Source organism: Sturnira hondurensis, unplaced genomic scaffold (genome assembly GCF_014824575.4).
Source record: "Sturnira hondurensis isolate 20B ecotype Veracruz unplaced genomic scaffold, ASM1482457v3 Scaffold0021354, whole genome shotgun sequence".
In the NCBI taxonomy this organism is placed as follows: domain Eukaryota; kingdom Metazoa; phylum Chordata; class Mammalia; order Chiroptera; family Phyllostomidae; genus Sturnira; species Sturnira hondurensis.
The window spans coordinates 24,969,807-24,986,706 of record NW_028093985.1 but is presented as its reverse complement, the minus strand read 5'-3'; the positions used below and the strand labels follow the sequence as shown (position 1 = coordinate 24,986,706).

The 16,900-nt window shown below is 37.9% G+C and overlaps 1 protein-coding gene across 14 annotated transcripts in view; it reads right to left on the bottom strand.

Annotated features, from left to right (window-relative positions):
• Positions 1-16,900, bottom strand: part of PAM (peptidylglycine alpha-amidating monooxygenase) — a 277,949-nt gene that overhangs the window by 8,885 nt on the left and 252,164 nt on the right. For all 14 annotated transcript variants that reach the window (XM_037032081.1, XM_037032083.1, XM_037032084.1 and 11 more), the window contains 7 exons: positions 10,987-11,103; positions 8,954-9,026; positions 7,870-8,080; positions 7,282-7,482; positions 4,903-5,018; positions 2,962-3,061; positions 879-932 (listed from right to left, as the gene is read on the bottom strand). In XM_037032081.1, coding sequence (XP_036887976.1) covers positions 879-932; positions 2,962-3,061; positions 4,903-5,018; positions 7,282-7,482; positions 7,870-8,080; positions 8,954-9,026; positions 10,987-11,103 — 872 coding nt within the window. The remainder of the gene's footprint in view (positions 1-878; positions 933-2,961; positions 3,062-4,902; positions 5,019-7,281; positions 7,483-7,869; positions 8,081-8,953; positions 9,027-10,986; positions 11,104-16,900) is intronic.

Below are 16,900 nucleotides of genomic sequence, written 5' to 3'. Positions count from 1 at the left end.
CATCTCTTTTCCACCTGCTTTCATGAGAAAGGAAAACAAGTAAGACTAGGGTTAAGTCTGAATATCTAGGTGAATCATTTGCAAAGCAAACTAATAATGGAATCACTTTGCTACTCAAACATCAAGAGCATCTCTAGTAAGTATATATAATGATGACAAAACCCTGCAGGTAATAGAAAATGTACAACTATAAACTGGCCCTAAGCAAGAGAGAAAATAATTTAACAGGAATTCCAGATGAACCACGTAGTTGCTTACCAGTAGCTTAACCTCATCTACCCATTCCCAATAATATACACCAATGATATACTTACTTGCACACACTGCTTACAGGCTGTAAGTCTCTTCAAGACAGACACAGTTTCATTTCCATTAAACCTGTTGCAGTGCCTTACACATCGACATTCCCCAGTAAATGTTGGGGGCTAAATGATATTAAGATAGCAGCTCGGGGAGCAGCTAATCTTTTCAGGACCTTATAGTACTAACTCACCAAAGCCCTTTGTCACTCTTAGACTAGAGACCTTTTCTAGTACGCTGAACAGTACTTTTCTGCTTGCTTGAGGTTAACGTACTTATAAAAGTTACTAATTTGTTTGCTTTTCCTTGCTGAATCTTTCTAGCCCATTTGTTATAGATTTCTTACACCCCCCATCACTTCTCATCACCCGAAATCAGTGACTTTGGGGTCATGATTACTACTCCGTTTATCAGGGAAAGCAGTGGCAACAGGTAGCTTTACAGACTCAGTGCACAGTAGAAGTTATTGATAATTTACCAGGCATTTTTAGTTTGATGACTTTTGAGTGCAATCAAGAGCTATAAAATAATTCAACATGGTAGCCTTGGGTCTCACAGTCATGAGGACTCTGACCAACCTTTGATTTCCTGGACCTCAATGCCAGCCTTTTTAACCGACCGATGCTCCATTTCTGTAACACACAACAGCAAAGGCACAGGGAATCAGAACCTCCCAAAAGAACATTTGAAATCTTCATTTTGATATTAATTTTATGCAGTAGAAATTACTTCCTTAATTAATCAAATTCATTACCAGATTAGAAAAGAGTTTAATACAAATCACTAATTAGGTGCCATGTCCATGAATCCTGGATAAAATCTAGGAAAAGCTAAAATAATATTTCTAAGGTCTCCATATTCAAAATGAGGTTTTCCTTATGGAGTTCACAATACTGTTTTATTTCTGAAATACCTAGTAGTTCTGTTTTCATGGGGACATCTTAGAGATAACTAGTTCTCCCATATTTGATTACCAGTCTTCTAGATGACATAGATGGATTTGACTAGTTAAATACTAGAATGCACTACACAAGACACTTGTTTAACACAAGACACTTGATGACAGTCACACTGTTCCAACAGTAGTACTTTCCTGATTTATTGTTTGGTTACTTTCTGGACTATGCAGAGAGCTTTTCTATTTTTGCAGGTGAAAGCTGTATGGCAATGTTTCTCAATCAGGGGCTGTATCAAAAACACTTGAGAAGCTTTTCCAACATCCACACATTATCATTCCTCTCCTGTCTGTTGATCTCAAGTCAGGTCTGGCCCTGCGTATACTGAAAATCCTCCCCAGGTGACTCAGATATGCATCTCTGCAGAGTCCCAGCCACTAGGGTGGAATAAGAGCTTAAGACTGGAAGCTTAATGAGTTCAAGTATCCCATTCCTATCTGCAAGATGAAGATATTGGCTAGGTTTCGGGAAGTCTTTTCCACCTTGAAAGGCTTTTATTCATTTTTTATTCTGAAAAACCCGTGTTTAGTCATGCAATTGGGAATTATCCATCTCTCTTTGCTTTCCTGTCTGCCCACACCTTCTGGCTCCTCTCTGAGGAGCCGGCAGGTAGTGGGAGAGCCACCCTTGCAAGGGGGATGGGTCCATGCAATGGGTCTGCCGGCAAGTCCGTGCACTTGACCTAACTGGGTCTTCATCACGAAAACTGCAACAGTTACTCAAAGGATAACGCTGAAGACAGCAGTTACCAAATGTACTTGGGGTCCAAGACCTGTATAGTATCTGATTTCTTTGTTATAACTTACACTTTTCCTTCTTATAATTCACATTTTTCCTCATTTTACTTAGCATTTCCTAACTTCATCCAGCCCACATGTCCTTATCACTTCTCTAAAACTGCATGGTGCAGCTTCTGATACCTCAAATTTATCACTCTCAATTCTTCTCCTTAATCCCTATGGTTTGGACCCTGCCATGTTTTAAAAGCATTTCTGGACGTTGAGGTTTATGGCTTGTGAAGCATACAGTGCTCTTTAATTTATAAAGTTTATATTTTTTGTCTTATATCAGATGCTAGGTTAGTATACTTTTTAAGAGTTAGAAATAATGTCCAAATTGCAATTAGAAAACCCCCATACTGCCTGGCTTGATCCTGACAGGGAAACTCTTCTGTCCCCATGCATACTTTTGAGTTACATAAAAATACGGCAGCTCAGAATTTTGAGTGAGCTGAAGCCTGAAGGGAAAACGCAAGGCACCTTCTATTTGAGATAACGTGTGTCTAACACAGACTCTGGCATTCGTAGGCTTGGCAGCTACAGAGAGCTGGAGAGTCCCTGGGGAGGTGATGCCTGTGTGGAAACCAGTCCGCCCCTCTGCCTCGCCAAAACCATCTCCCTCCCTCTGGACTGAGCTGGAGTTAAGATTGGCTTTCAGGATAACAGACATTGTGTCAGGCATCAAGAATTTCCTGTGGAATATCTGTGGAAACAAGGGAATAACTGGCAGCAAAAAGTTTCTCTCCACTTAAAAAAAATTATTTCTGGAAATAAATACCAAACAGATCTTTTGACAATTACCACTTAGACCTTGATTTCCTGGCCCTATCAATTAAAAGGGAAGAAAATGCATTTTTTTCACATGTATTTTGAGTAATAAAACTGCGGGGGGAAACAAATGCAGTGTAATATTGCAAAAACCATACTTTCGGTTGAGGTGAATTTCCACACAGTGTTGGTGTGAGCATCTCCGACGTACACAGTCCCATCTTCAGAGGCAGCAATGTCATGAGGCATGTCGAAGTGCTGCCCAAACGAGAGCACAAATTAGGGTGTGAGCCTACACACAAATTCTCCACAAAAGGACAGAAAAACAAAGCAAAGCACTCAACAAAACAACAAGCATATTACTCAAACCAAACCAAACCAACCAAACCAACAAAAAAACCCCAACAACAACCAAGAATTCCTATCAAAGCAACTCAAGGCCAAGCAGAGTAACTCATTCATTCTCTGGGTACTGACTCTGCGCCACACAGTCCTATGTATTGGGAAACGCTAAGAGACACTTACCACTGACTTTCAAGTCTTTAAAAAAGTGAACACAGGGAGGAGGGAGGAGGATTGAACACAAGAAGTGGGGGGTGGGTAGGGCAGGGGAAAGGGATGGAAAAATGGGAAATGGGGACAACTATAATTGAACAACGATAAAAAATAAAAAGTGAACACTTACAAGTAGATTATTATTAATTTGTATAAGCCTCACCTGAGGATATGTTTTTTAATTGATTTTTAATGAGAGAGAATAGGAGAGAGAAACATCTATGTAGGAGACAAACATCGATTGGTTGCCTCTTATACCTGCCCCAACCGGGGTTTGAACCTGCAACCTTTTGTTTTACAGGACAATGTTTCAAGCAACTGAGCCCCCCAGCCAGGGCAGATTATTTTTTTACAGCATTGATTATTTGGTGTTGCATTGCTACTTATTTATTGATATTTGTTTTATACGTTCATGTGTCTTCTTTTAATCACTGTCAAATCTGCCTGTTTCAATCTATGGAAATCAAAATATCGTGTGCTGCCTTAAAAACTATTTATACAGCACTGATAAGAGAAGTCATTTCAAAAATTCCGGGCATTCAGATCATTTCTGAAACGCATTCCGGGAGATAGGCAACGGTGTGGGGTTTTATATGGTGAAGCCCAGAGTTTACAGTATTTTCTGTTAACAAAGGAAACTCATTGACTTAGCTCCAAGAACTCCCTCAGCTTTGGCATCTACTTAGATATTTGGTGCTTCACTATGGCTTTCTTCATGGCCTATTTCCATTTCTATCATCACTGTCTCGGTCCAAGGACATAGAAGACAGAGTTTAAAAACTGTACTTTCAGATGGACTCAGGGTCACCACGCTGGTTCCTGAAGAGCAGCCTCAGAATGTTGTGCTGCTGCCACTGCCATCTGTCTGCCGAACCTGCAAAGGTGCCACGTGTCTGCCACTTGGCAGGACCTAGATGACGCTGTTATCTTTGCGGCCAGCAGGCCTACCTGAGGACACCGTCCTCAACAATTGACCAGTGACTATGAACAGAAGCCCTATCCCAACTGTGGCTTATCAACCAGCATCTGCCCACTTTGGTTTGCTGAGCACAAAGGACGCTCATGAGGCAAGTTGCAGTGCTTAGCTCACTTTAGAAGGGGCAGAACACATGCTTTGGAGATACTACTCTGCTTTCAAGATCAGCAATGATTTGTCGTGATGCAAAGATACATAAGACAGCAGTGCCTAGGAGGCTTATTCCTTCATACTATAAATGAGCTGTGACAAATGTGCACTAGAAGGACAGGGAGCCAGAAATCAAAATGTTGCCATGCTGAAATCTTGCAAGCCTGTCATTTAATGTTCATTTTTACTTTGGGTTCAGTTAATGGGTGGCACCCGGCTTGCAAATTATAGGCAGTTCCTCTTCCACAAAATATGTTCTTAAAAATTGCCTTGCAAAATATATGATTGTAAATTGCTTCATAGTTTCTGATAGAAACAATATTATAATAGGTGTGGAGAATAAAGGTGAGGGGGACTGTGCGAAGTGTCCATCAGCAAATTGCAGTGTGTCGTCAGGCATTGTATAATATGTGAATACCTTGCGCACTGGCTTGAAGGTGTCTATAATTTCCCCACTGGAAAAGTTCATCACAAATCCTTGTACAGGTTCTTGGTCCCCAAAGTAAGGCTTCCCATTCACCGCAAACAGCAAACCTGTGACAAGATACTCAGTTAACCTTTTTTAAAAATATGGATAAGACTAGACTTAAAATGTATGCATGTATGTTTACACAAACAACAATAATATAAATGTAATAATCTGATCCCTACAATGGGCAACCAAACTAGAAAATAAAACACTTGGCAAATGTTTCCTTCTGAGTAACAAGATGAGGGGCAAACAGGTTAGGAAACTGGCTTCCTTGTCGTAGGAAAACCAGAAAATGCTAGGCCTGTCCCACTAAGGAGGTCAGCAGAAACGAGGAACACACACATACAGACACAGAAGCAGATGTACGTGCAGATGCAGAGGAGGGTACAGAAGTGGAAGGTATAGGTATGGCACTAGCAACAGATATCGATAAAGGTACAGACACATGCAGGTATCACAGGCAGCTTAAAGGGGTAGTGGGAAAATCAAGTTATTCAAGCAAATCACTTTGGAGTATCAGATCTTTAAAAAGATAATGTATGCTCTGTTATAGTTAAGAGAAGAACCAGAAGAAAATATGCTAAGAAAGTAAGTTATAGTATTGGTAGAAGAATGGTCTGATTCTAAAAAACTTAAGTTTGAAAACATGAGATATATTAACAAAGATATATTTTTGATAATTAAAGAATTAGACCATCTTGCACTTATTTGGTGAATATTCTTTTTAGGAAAATTGTATTTCTTACTATAGAGTAGTGTTTATCAAAAATAATAAAAATGGTGATGTTTTGGTTAAATAAGTACTTCAGATAACTGAATATTACATTTTCAAAGAAGTAAAACATAAAACATACACAATACTAAAGCACTGTTAAAGATATTTTTATCTTTCTTTAAAGATTTCAGAATAGGGTTCTTTAGCATTTCACAGTAAAAACATCAACACTGTCAACAACAATTACTGCTGTGCAATATTGTAGAGCGAACAATTACAATACACACCGTATTTTGCTTAGATTCTGTTTTTAATCGGATTTCAACTTATCTTCTGATATTGTTCTCTTCATATTTGATTTGTTTTTTTAAACATTTTATTTTATTATTTACTTTTAGAGAGAAGGTTAAGGGAAGGAGAGAGAGGGAGGGAAACATTGATGTACAAGAGAAACAGCTCAGTTGCCCCTCACACACTCTCATCCAGGGACCTGGCCTGCAACCCCAGCATGTGCCCTGACAGGGAATAGAACTGGCGACCTTTCCGTTCATGGGCGGGTGCTCAGTCCACTGAACCACACCAGCCAGGGCTGATTTGCTTTATTCACTATGAACTTGATCACCCTTTTTATTAGGTCAATGATCTTGCCAAATTTATTCTTTAAATATGAGGTAAAAATCAAAATGAGACAATCTCTTTTAAGGATGTTAATGAGAGTCTTTTATCACTTTTTTACTATTTTATTCCTCGAGGAAGCCAAATTTGCTCCTTAACCAGGCACCTGAGTCCCTTTATTCTATGTCCTAAGTAAACTGGAGGATGCTTGGGAAGATAGTAGCCACGTATAACTTTAAAAGTATAAGAAATGTAAATATTATAGTAATGCCTATAGAGTCAGTGCTATTTCAAATATAGCTATATTTAATGAAATGTATTGCAAAAAGTATATGTAATTTTTAGAAATTAAATATATTTTCAATTTTTTCAGTATTCATTATTTTAAAAATCTTATGCTGTTATTTTGCAATGTAAATTAAATATATCTTATTTTATGAATTTGGATTATTTTTGTTTTTTTCCAGTCAAGAAAATCTATTTTAAAATAAGAAAAATATTGCAGACTTTATTGATCATTCCTCCTGGCATTTAGACATAATCCTCACTTACTTTACATATTTACCTTTAAAAATATTGGCCATGCCTTTTTAAAAAATGTCAAGCAGAGGTATTTTGAATACTGATTTCATCAAGCATACACCATCTGTTGATGATGTGTGAAGCCATAATATTAATCATTTACTAACTAGAGCAGATGATCATAATTAAGGAAAAATAAAAATCAATGTTTGGGAAAATTTTTTTAACTCATTGAAAACAGTTGTTAAATCTTTGATGTCTTCATTATTTCCATATAAACAACAGTAATTCTTTAGCTGAAACAGATTTACAATGCACCAACAGTTTTAAAATTATTTTAAGATCTGATACATAAAGCACCTTCAATTCCTATTTATAAAGAAAAAATTATAAAAAGGGCGCATTAGGACAAATAATTTTTAAGGACGGAGATAGTATGACAAAACACACAAAAATAAATTAAGATGAAATACCTGGTATATATGAAATTGCAAATACATTTCTTCCAAATGATGCGTGCTTAATCTCTCGCACAAATTCCTTGGTGTCCATTTTAAAACACTGGATCCGCCCGTTCTCCCTGTCTGCCACACATAACTGACCCAAAGGAGGCACCAAGGCCAAGCTGTGGGGAACACTGAACTGGCCTGGGGCAGGGTTGCTCCCCGAAGACTCTGCAAAACAAAGAGAAGCCTCAGATAGAAAACCTGTAATATCACCAAAGTCTGACTCTACAGCTTCCTTTTCCAGATTCATGACAGTAAACCACTAAATATCTGAACCAGGGAAAAATAACCTGAAGCAGTTTATAAGTTTATTAATATCTCTTAACCACAAACACATTACATATTTACTCTCTATTTGGACAAAATTTCAGGCTAGAAGTTTCTTATTAAATGTGTGTGTGTGTGTGTGTGTGTGTGAATAAGACAACAGGATGCAAATAGAGGCTCTGTTTTCCCCAATACAGGGACAATTACATCCTTTGTGATGTGAGGGGTACCAATCTCCTGTCCCTAGTGATACTGGCTAAGAATTATAATTAGAGTGTTACTGAGTACCTTCTCCCCACTGTGTGATGAACTGTCCACTTGGTGAAAACTGCACAATCCGACTGTTGCAGTAACCATCTGACACATAGATGGTTCCAGTGTCTGGATCCACAGCCACATCGGTTGGTTGACAGAAGTGATTCTGGTCACTGCCCGGTTGCATACTCCTTCCCAGGATTAACAGAGGGCCTTCTTTACTGTTTGGATCCAGTTTGAACACCTTTTTCAAAAGGAACAAAGGACTTACTTGCATGGTTACGATGGGCACGCACCCAACATGACCAAGAACACTGTCATAGGCAATTAGAGTGTAAGCTCCCAGAGACTTATTTAAAAGAACATACTCTTTTTTAGAACTGGAAACCACCTGGTCTGGTTCCTTCATTTGATAAATGAGGGCTACAGAGATTAACTGATCTACTCAAGGTCATCCAGGTGATTAATGGCGAAGGAAGACTTGTACATGGATGCCCTATTCCATCCACACCTGTACTCCCTTCCCTTTCCTTAGCTAACAGCATGATGCCCTCCAGATAATACATGAGCACTACATGGTTACTGAGATGATGTTTGTAGCTATGTCTTCTGGGTCCTAGCTTTTCTGCCCCCCGTTTTCCTAGTTCTTTGCCACCTACTCTTAAAGCAGGTATCAAATGTGAGCTTTGCTTTGAAGAAAGACCTTATGACTAGTCTGTGATTGAAATATAGCTTCTCTTAAAAAGGACAAAAATTTGATGTTTTATACATAAACATGTATGTACCAGAGAACTTGCCTTCAATTTACTGAAGATCAAACAAAAAAACATGAAACACAAGTGATGAAATAGGACTAAGACCTGGGACAGAGAGAAGCAAACGTGGAAAGCAAAGGAATTTGGCCTTAAGGTTCTTGCAAATTCAAAGAAGAAAGGTGACTCACGTATGAACTTATCACAGCACTGAGTTCTAAAGAGAAATATTGGAGATGTGGCTGTTCTTTTTTCTTGTTATAAACTTACTGGGTCACAGAAAAAAGACCCAGATAATGCCAGATCACTTCGAAAGCACACTTCATTAACTGAAATATTTGAATAACTGCTGCATGGAAGATTACCTGATGCAGAGCCACATCTGTGACCCAGTAATTTCCATCTTTATCTATGCTCAAGCCATGTGGCAAGTAAAACCTGAAAAATAAAAATAACTGTCAAGAAACATTGATAAATTTATACCTGCATTACTACAGAAAAGACTAAATGAATTGCTAAATGAAAATACTTGTCATAAAAAGACTTCCTTGTGACAAAGACTAATCAGTATTTAATCATTTAAAAATCTATATGTGAAGCCTACATATAAATTACCAATATTTAGTATAAAGTATCATATTACACAACACACATAACATCCATTCAAAACCAAGTTCTAAGACCATAAATATTAACATCTTAGAAATGCATATAAACACACTTGTCTAGAGAAATATAAACAGATTTCTATAGTTTGAATCACTTAAATATACTGTAAGGTAATATAATTCTGTGTTAATATAAAACATCAAATACATGACTCAAAGCTGTAACAGTGCCCACTAAAGACAGTAAAGCCCAACGAAAACACCTTTCAGCAGACAGGCTGTGCTCCCCTAGGCTACAGGAAGTGCTGTGCTGGGTGATCATTAAAGAAGGTTAATCTATTTAAAGAATCGATTGCGATGATCTGAGTAAGAGAACTGTAACTAATGTAGACAGAAGCTCACAGGTTTAAGGAACTTGGATAGAATTAACAAACACATGGACAACATCGTGATGTGGTTGTGATCCAAAGACATCTCACAGTCTCCAAGCTCTGTTTGTCATTAGCATCATGTTGGCACGAAAGTTTTCTTTTTTCCGGAAGTGAAGGCTGTGATCTTTTTTTTTTTTTAAAGATTTTATTTATCTATTTATCCTTATAGGGGAAGGAGAGAGGGAGAGAAACATCAATGTATGGTTGCCTTTTGTGGGTCCCCAGCTGGGAGTTGGCCTGCAGGGAACTGGACTACAACCCAGGTATGTACCCTGACTGGGAATCGAACCGCGATCCTCTGGTTCGCAGGCCCTCGCTCAATCCACTGAGCTACACCAGCCAGGGCCTTGAAGGCTGTGATCTTGATTAACTGAACTAGATCTCTGTTTTGGTGACTGAATGTGAGAGTTATGATATCCTTTTGATATGGACACCACTGCCAGCCAACCTGATTCGGCAGCCATTGCTCCCTTCCGGGAATGAGAGTGTTTCTGCGTAATGGGTCAAGCACCAAAGAGACAGGCTCAAGCATACTGAGGGTGGAGCTGGTATTAGAATTTGGCCCCTGACTATCTTAGAATCCTATAAAAAAATCGATTACCATCTCCATAGCAGCTGCATTCACAGGGCATGCTCCCTGCCTTCCAAAGAAGCTGGCTTTCTTTGTGCCTAAGCGGAGAGAGTAGGGTATAGTTCCTGGAGATGCCCCGTTAAAATGGTTGAGGACTCTCTGTAAGCAGGTATCCCTTTCCAGACACTGTGCCCCTTTCTGTGAGTGCCAGCCAACTTTCTTCTTGGCTGCCAAATGCCATCTAGGAATAATATCAAATAATGAGGGGCTTTCAGAGCCAAATTACCTATGCATGCTAAGGAAAGATAAAGAAATTTGTTCAGTCTTCACTTTGAGGTGGCATAAGAAAGCCTTTTTTCTTAACAGTGATTACTTGATGAATTTGCTTATATCTTTTTTCCTGAAGACTTTGTTTTTTAATCTTCAGATCTAGCTGACCACAACTCATTTCACTGGCTTTGTGTATCCATGGCTCTCTCAAGCATGACTACCTGTCAGAATCTCATGGGGAGCTTTAAAAGTATTCTGATGCCTGGGCTTCACTCTAGACTAAATGTGAATCTAATTTTTCTGAAGCTGCCATGTGATTTTAATATTCAGCCATAGTTTAGAACCACTTACTTAGAAAATGAAAGATGAGATGGCCCAATTAGTCTCTGGCCTTCTTAAGCTATGCTTTCTCACCACTGCTATACAACACACTCTACCCGAGACCTGACCCAATGATACAGTTTATGCCCAGTAGGATATGCAGTACATGCCTAAATAACAACATTTAAGTAACTCACAGATTTTTCCCACTGGACTGGAGTACAGTAGCATTATTTGGATCTATGACAAGAATAGTGTCTTCTTCAATTGGCCCAAGTCCTCTTTGCTGGTAAACAAACTTGCTGTCAAAAGAACTAAAAAAAAAATGCATTAGAATAAGAAATAAATAAACCAAGTCAATGAACTTAATAACTGCATACTATTTACTTGAGATTTTTTTAAAAAATTATTGATTGATTTGAGAGGGCGAGAGAGACAGAGAAAGAGACATTGAGCTTTTGCTCCACTCATTCACGCACTCACATTGGCTGATTCTCGTAGGTGCCCTGACAGGGTATGGAACCCACAACCTTGCGTATTGGGATGATGCTCTAGCCAACTGAGCTACCCGGCCATGGCTATTTATTTGAAATTCTAAATACAGAATAAAGAGAAGAGCTCAGATGTATTTGACTTTGTTCTCTGTCCTTGACGTTTCGGTATCGTGGATCACACACACATAATTAGGCTGCAGGACTGTGCTGCTTAAGAAGGTCAGGGGAGCAGCAGCTCAGGAACGCCCGAAGATGCAGGGTCTCAGATCCAACGGCTCCCAAATCAGTAGTTTCACAAGATCCCGAGATGACTCATACTCACGAGAGTTCGAAGAACACTACCTAAAACTTTTTAAGTAACTAATATTTTTTAAAGGTTCTCAAAATATTTTAATAGCTATTTTCTTTCAAACTACAAAAGAAAGCATAGCTTACTTTAACTTTCTCTGTAATGAAAAGAAAGTATAAATGATAGCAGGAAGGGTAGTGATAAAAATGTGTTACTATTGTACTAGCCATAGGTGCAACATACAAGTCATAGTATAAAGATATAGAACAGAATGTCCAGAATTTTTCAAAAATATAAAACGTAATTGATTCTCGAAACAAAAAGGTACTCAGAGACACAAAACTTTTTTCATATAATAGCTTTTCTGTAAGTACAAAATAAACTATGTACTAATTAATGAAAGACTAAAACAAATGTTAACAATTTCTGGTTTTAAATTCTGTACCTTCTGGGTTATTGTAAAATATTATGAACATATATGAGGTCTGTCTGGAAAAAGTCCAGCCACTGTTAATATAATGAGAATGGCTTGTGTGACATTAACTTAACCTGGTAGCCAAAGAGAGTGGGCTGCAATGCGCATGTATGAATAATAACCACTTCACCGTACTAGTCAGTGGGAGCGGTACATGCTGTGGAGTGAGCATGTGTACTGTATGGCCGTTGCATTCACAATGACTGAGTGAGGAGAGTAAGGAATCTGCATCAAAGTTTGCATTAACCTTGAACATTCTTTTGCAGAAATTGTTCAGGTGATTCAGAAGGCTGCAGCTATGGGCAACTGATGACTGGCAATTTCATCATGATGACACACCCACTCACACCTCACAGCTCGTACAGAGTTTTCTGGCAAAACATCAAGTCACCCAGGTGACTCAGCTCCCTGACAGCCCAGATATGGTGCCCAGTGACTTTTTGCTTTTCCTCAAACTAAAATCACCTTTGAAAGGGAATGAGACCGTCATTGAGACCGTCTCAATGATGGTCTCATTCCCTTTGGACCATCAATGAGATTCAGGAAAATATACAGAGCAGGTGATGGTGACTGGGAGAACTGTGTGAGGGCCCAAGGTGCCTACTTTGAAGGGGACTGAGGCATCATTGTCCTGTGTACAATGTTTCTTGTATCTTGTATCTTCTCAATAAACTAAACATCTCTTTTTTATATGACATAGTTGGATACTTTCTGAACAGATCTCATATATATATATATATATATATTTACATTTATATTTCTATCTGCATTGTTAGTTTAGTGGTATCTTTCCTTAAGCTGACAATCATCACAGATATTGTACAACTCCTGTTTGGGAAATTATTTGGGATAAAGGACAAAGGTAAACTCTCCTAATATAAGCTTATATAACAGTGGTGAATATACTAAGTACCAAGAGGCTAACCTACATTTTCAAACACAAAGAATTGGATCAGATATAGTTAAGACATGTGTGTGTGTATAAAAAATGTATATACTTTGCCAGATGAAAGTCAATGGATCATCAATGAATATTTCTGTAATACAAAATTTCCTTTATAGAATCAGGGAGGGCTATAAAAAACATGACAATTTTGCAGTTCAATTGTATAAGCAAAACTAATCTGAGTAACATTAAATATTTATGGAGAAACATTTGTAATTTGGAAAGCCACAGACTGCTCAAGTCTGTCATACACCTATTGATTAGTTGGTTGATGTTTTATGGAACTTATGTAAAGTCCCAATAGAACAAAACTTTCAAAATACATTCTCTTGCCATTAAAAATAAATATCAAACAATTATTTGGGCTTCTTAATTGTTATAGTCTTTTGGGTACATTTTTCCTGAAAGATAACAATAAGTCCCTGAGGTAGTTCTTATTAATGACCCATTCAATTGAACACAAGATATTGATTCAGTGTTGTCAACCTAAAACTGAAGTAATATTGTTTATATACGCTATGATGTGCACTTAAAACCACACATCAGCATCTACAAAAAACATACAGGAATTTATGAAGTGGAAGTATCATTCACAAACCAGATTTTATAAGATATTCATGGAATCATTATTACATTGAAATGTGAGATTTTATTAGACAGAATCAATGTAAGAGTATACAGGTATCATTAAATTAGGGGAGATGAGTAAAGGGCAAATATGAAGTCACACTTTTTTTACTATTGTGAAACAACAAAGAGTTTTGTTCCTGAGACTATTTTCAACATGAATTTTTGTACTAAAAATTCCATAATTAATATTCTAGAAAACAAAGGTACCAGATTCAACCATTAATGAGGGTTTCTTTCCAACTTGACTGTGATTTTGGATAACATAAGCTCAGCACATATGAGACTCACAGTATGCTTTAATTTTAACACTCGTGTGTAATTGCAGGAAGTCTCTCTTTTATGGTATTACCTCTTCTATGGTTTAAGCCATCTATTCCTCATTATTTAAAAACATTTCAATGCTTTGTAATGGCACAACGGCAATCTAGATTATATGAGAATTATGAAGTATGTCCAGAAAGTATCCAACCACATCACTGGAAAATTAGAGACATTTCTTGAAGAAGGTACAAGATACAAGAAACATGGTACATAGGACAATGATGCCTCAGTCCCTTTCAAAGTAGGCACCCTGTGACCTCACACAGTTCTCTCAACTTTGTTGACTGCAGCCTGTACATGTTCAACATTCTCAGGTGCTCTACTCGTTGCAGGCCTTCCAGACTGTGGATCCCTTTCAACAGATTCTCAACCATCTTTGAAACATTAGTGCCACACTTTTATTTGTGCTGTACTCATTGCATTGTCCCTGAAAGCCTTCCAAGTCATCTGAGTAGTTTCTGCAGAGGAATGTTCAAGCTTAACGTAAAATTTCTTGCAGATTTGTTGCTCTACTTTCTCAGTCATTTTGAGTGTGACAGCCACACAGTACACATGCCCACTCAATGGCATCTACCACCTCACTGACTAGTTCAATGAAGTTGTCATTGTTCATGCATGTGCATTCTAGTCCACTCTCCTTGGCTTCCAGGTTACACTGTTGTCATGCAAACCATTTTCATTATGTTATCAATGGCTGGACTTTTTCCAGACAGACTTCATACACTTTCCCTGAATGTAAGAAATTAATCTGTTTTTCCTTTTACTTAAATTGAAAATTTAAGATAATTGTAGATTCACCTTTTATGAACCAATATACAGCAATTTCTTAGGACAGTTTTTCCTAACATTTTTGTTTTTATTCTTGTAGTTTATTTGTTTGGGCATGGAAAATACTAGTACATTACTTCTCTACCCTGCCCCCACCTAGGAGTTAGCTATATGGAAAGTTGCCATATCTTCATAATTCCAGTGCTGCCTGCTGCATATGTAGACAGTGTTCTGACCCCCTATTGACAGCTAACACCAGTGGCAGTCCAATTGTAAATCCTGATAACACTGGAGCCCATCAGACCTCAGGATACCTAATTTCACATCACCTCTTATTTGCAAAATAAGAAACCAAACAAGAAGTCTGATATATTTACTCGTTCACGATTCCCTCAAGAAATGGGTTGCAGTAATTCTGGAACATAATTGTCCCTTTGGTCTGTCTTGTCATTCACTGAAATATTTACTGTCAGTCTGAAATCTCTGGTCCCACAGTCCTACTATTTTAGAAAATAACACTCCTACAACTTACAGATGGGGAGCAAGTAGAAAGAAGAACCCCTCTCCCAGGAGCATATTCTGAAATCATAACTTAAAGAATGTTTGTTTATAGTTCCAGCTTATTTCTTGGGCAATCAAATATTTCAAAGTGTAAACTCTAAGTCATTTGCAGCCACGTAAGCTGAATCAAGAACCTGACATATTGAACTTGGCTTCCAAAAACACAAGCTAGGGTAAGGAAGAAATAGAAATAACCCATACCCACACTCCTTATGTCAGTCAGATTGAATGAAAATGTACTAGTCAGTAAGTAGGTAAATGAAAGACATCCTTTACCAATGATACTATTGTCCACTGCCCACAAATGTAGGGAGAAAATGTATCAAGTAGTTGATGCTTTGTGGTCACAAACACGATTTGTGTGCAGGCATTGATCCTAATAAATAGTAAAATTAATTAATATGAGGATCAGCCCTTAATAGTCACTTTTTAGTGGTGTTACAGTATGTTGAGAAAAAGCAAATAAGGAAGCCAAAAGAAAAATAATTTAAAAAAACTAAATAGGCTACAGAGTAAATTAGATATTTTTAAAGAAAAATTGGATTCATGGAAAATATCAGATCTCTAGATTTATCAAGATGTCTTTCTTAGTGTCATATTATAATATAACAACAAATAATTTAGTTTGTTTTTTAGATTTTTTGGCTACTACAAATTACCCTCATGTCATTCCAGTATACAGGAGAGGGGATTTTGCGTGGTGCTTAAGACTTTTCCTAGAGTTTGTAGCTTTATGATTATTATTCGCAGTATTACTACATCCCCTGTATCCATTAAGGATCTGAGTGATTAGACAAGGTCTTGAGGTTACTGCTTAGAGAACCTGTTCGTTTAACCACCACCTCTCACAACAAAGAAAAAACAAAAGATAAGACTCTACTTACATTAGCATCATTTAAATACATCAGCTTCCTTCAGAAACTTAAATAGCAAATGCAGTTTTAGAATTCGAAGCAAGATTATAGCTTTGAAGGAATTAACCACAGCACAATAGGCCCAACCATTTCATTGAAAGTCTTTGGTGATACTCTCTAACAGACAGCTATTATGGTAACAAGGGACATTGACCCTTCAACGGTCTGGTGGGCCAGTCCCAATCCTTTCACTTGGGAGGCCTGGAGCCCCCTGTACCTAACAGCTCGGCCCTAGCCGTTACTCGAGGCAAGGAAGAAAAGAACTTGTATTTTCTTAAATGAGGAAAAATCACACACACACACACACACACACACACAAAATCTGCCAAATAAGCTAGTTTATAAACTGTTTTTTAATTTAAAGAAAGGAAACCCTTGGATATTTCACAACTGGATGTCAGATTTTGAGCGGGATACACGGTTGCTATAGCAAACTGCTTATTTAGTGTTCTACAGCAGCTCCCCGCATTATGTGCCACACAGAGGTCTTTATTTCAACCACATTTAACTTTTTACAGGATATAATAATACCCTGCACATTTCACACAGTGCCCGGAGCACTGCTGATTTTTGTTTGCTTCTTTGAAAAAGCATTCAGCCGAAAAGACTGAACTGCGGCCTGTGGGCTGGAATTCATCAGTTCTTTATTTTAGCAGTTTGAATTCCCCATTAATGATTTTGCACATTAGCAGCTAATCAAATAGTTTAGATAA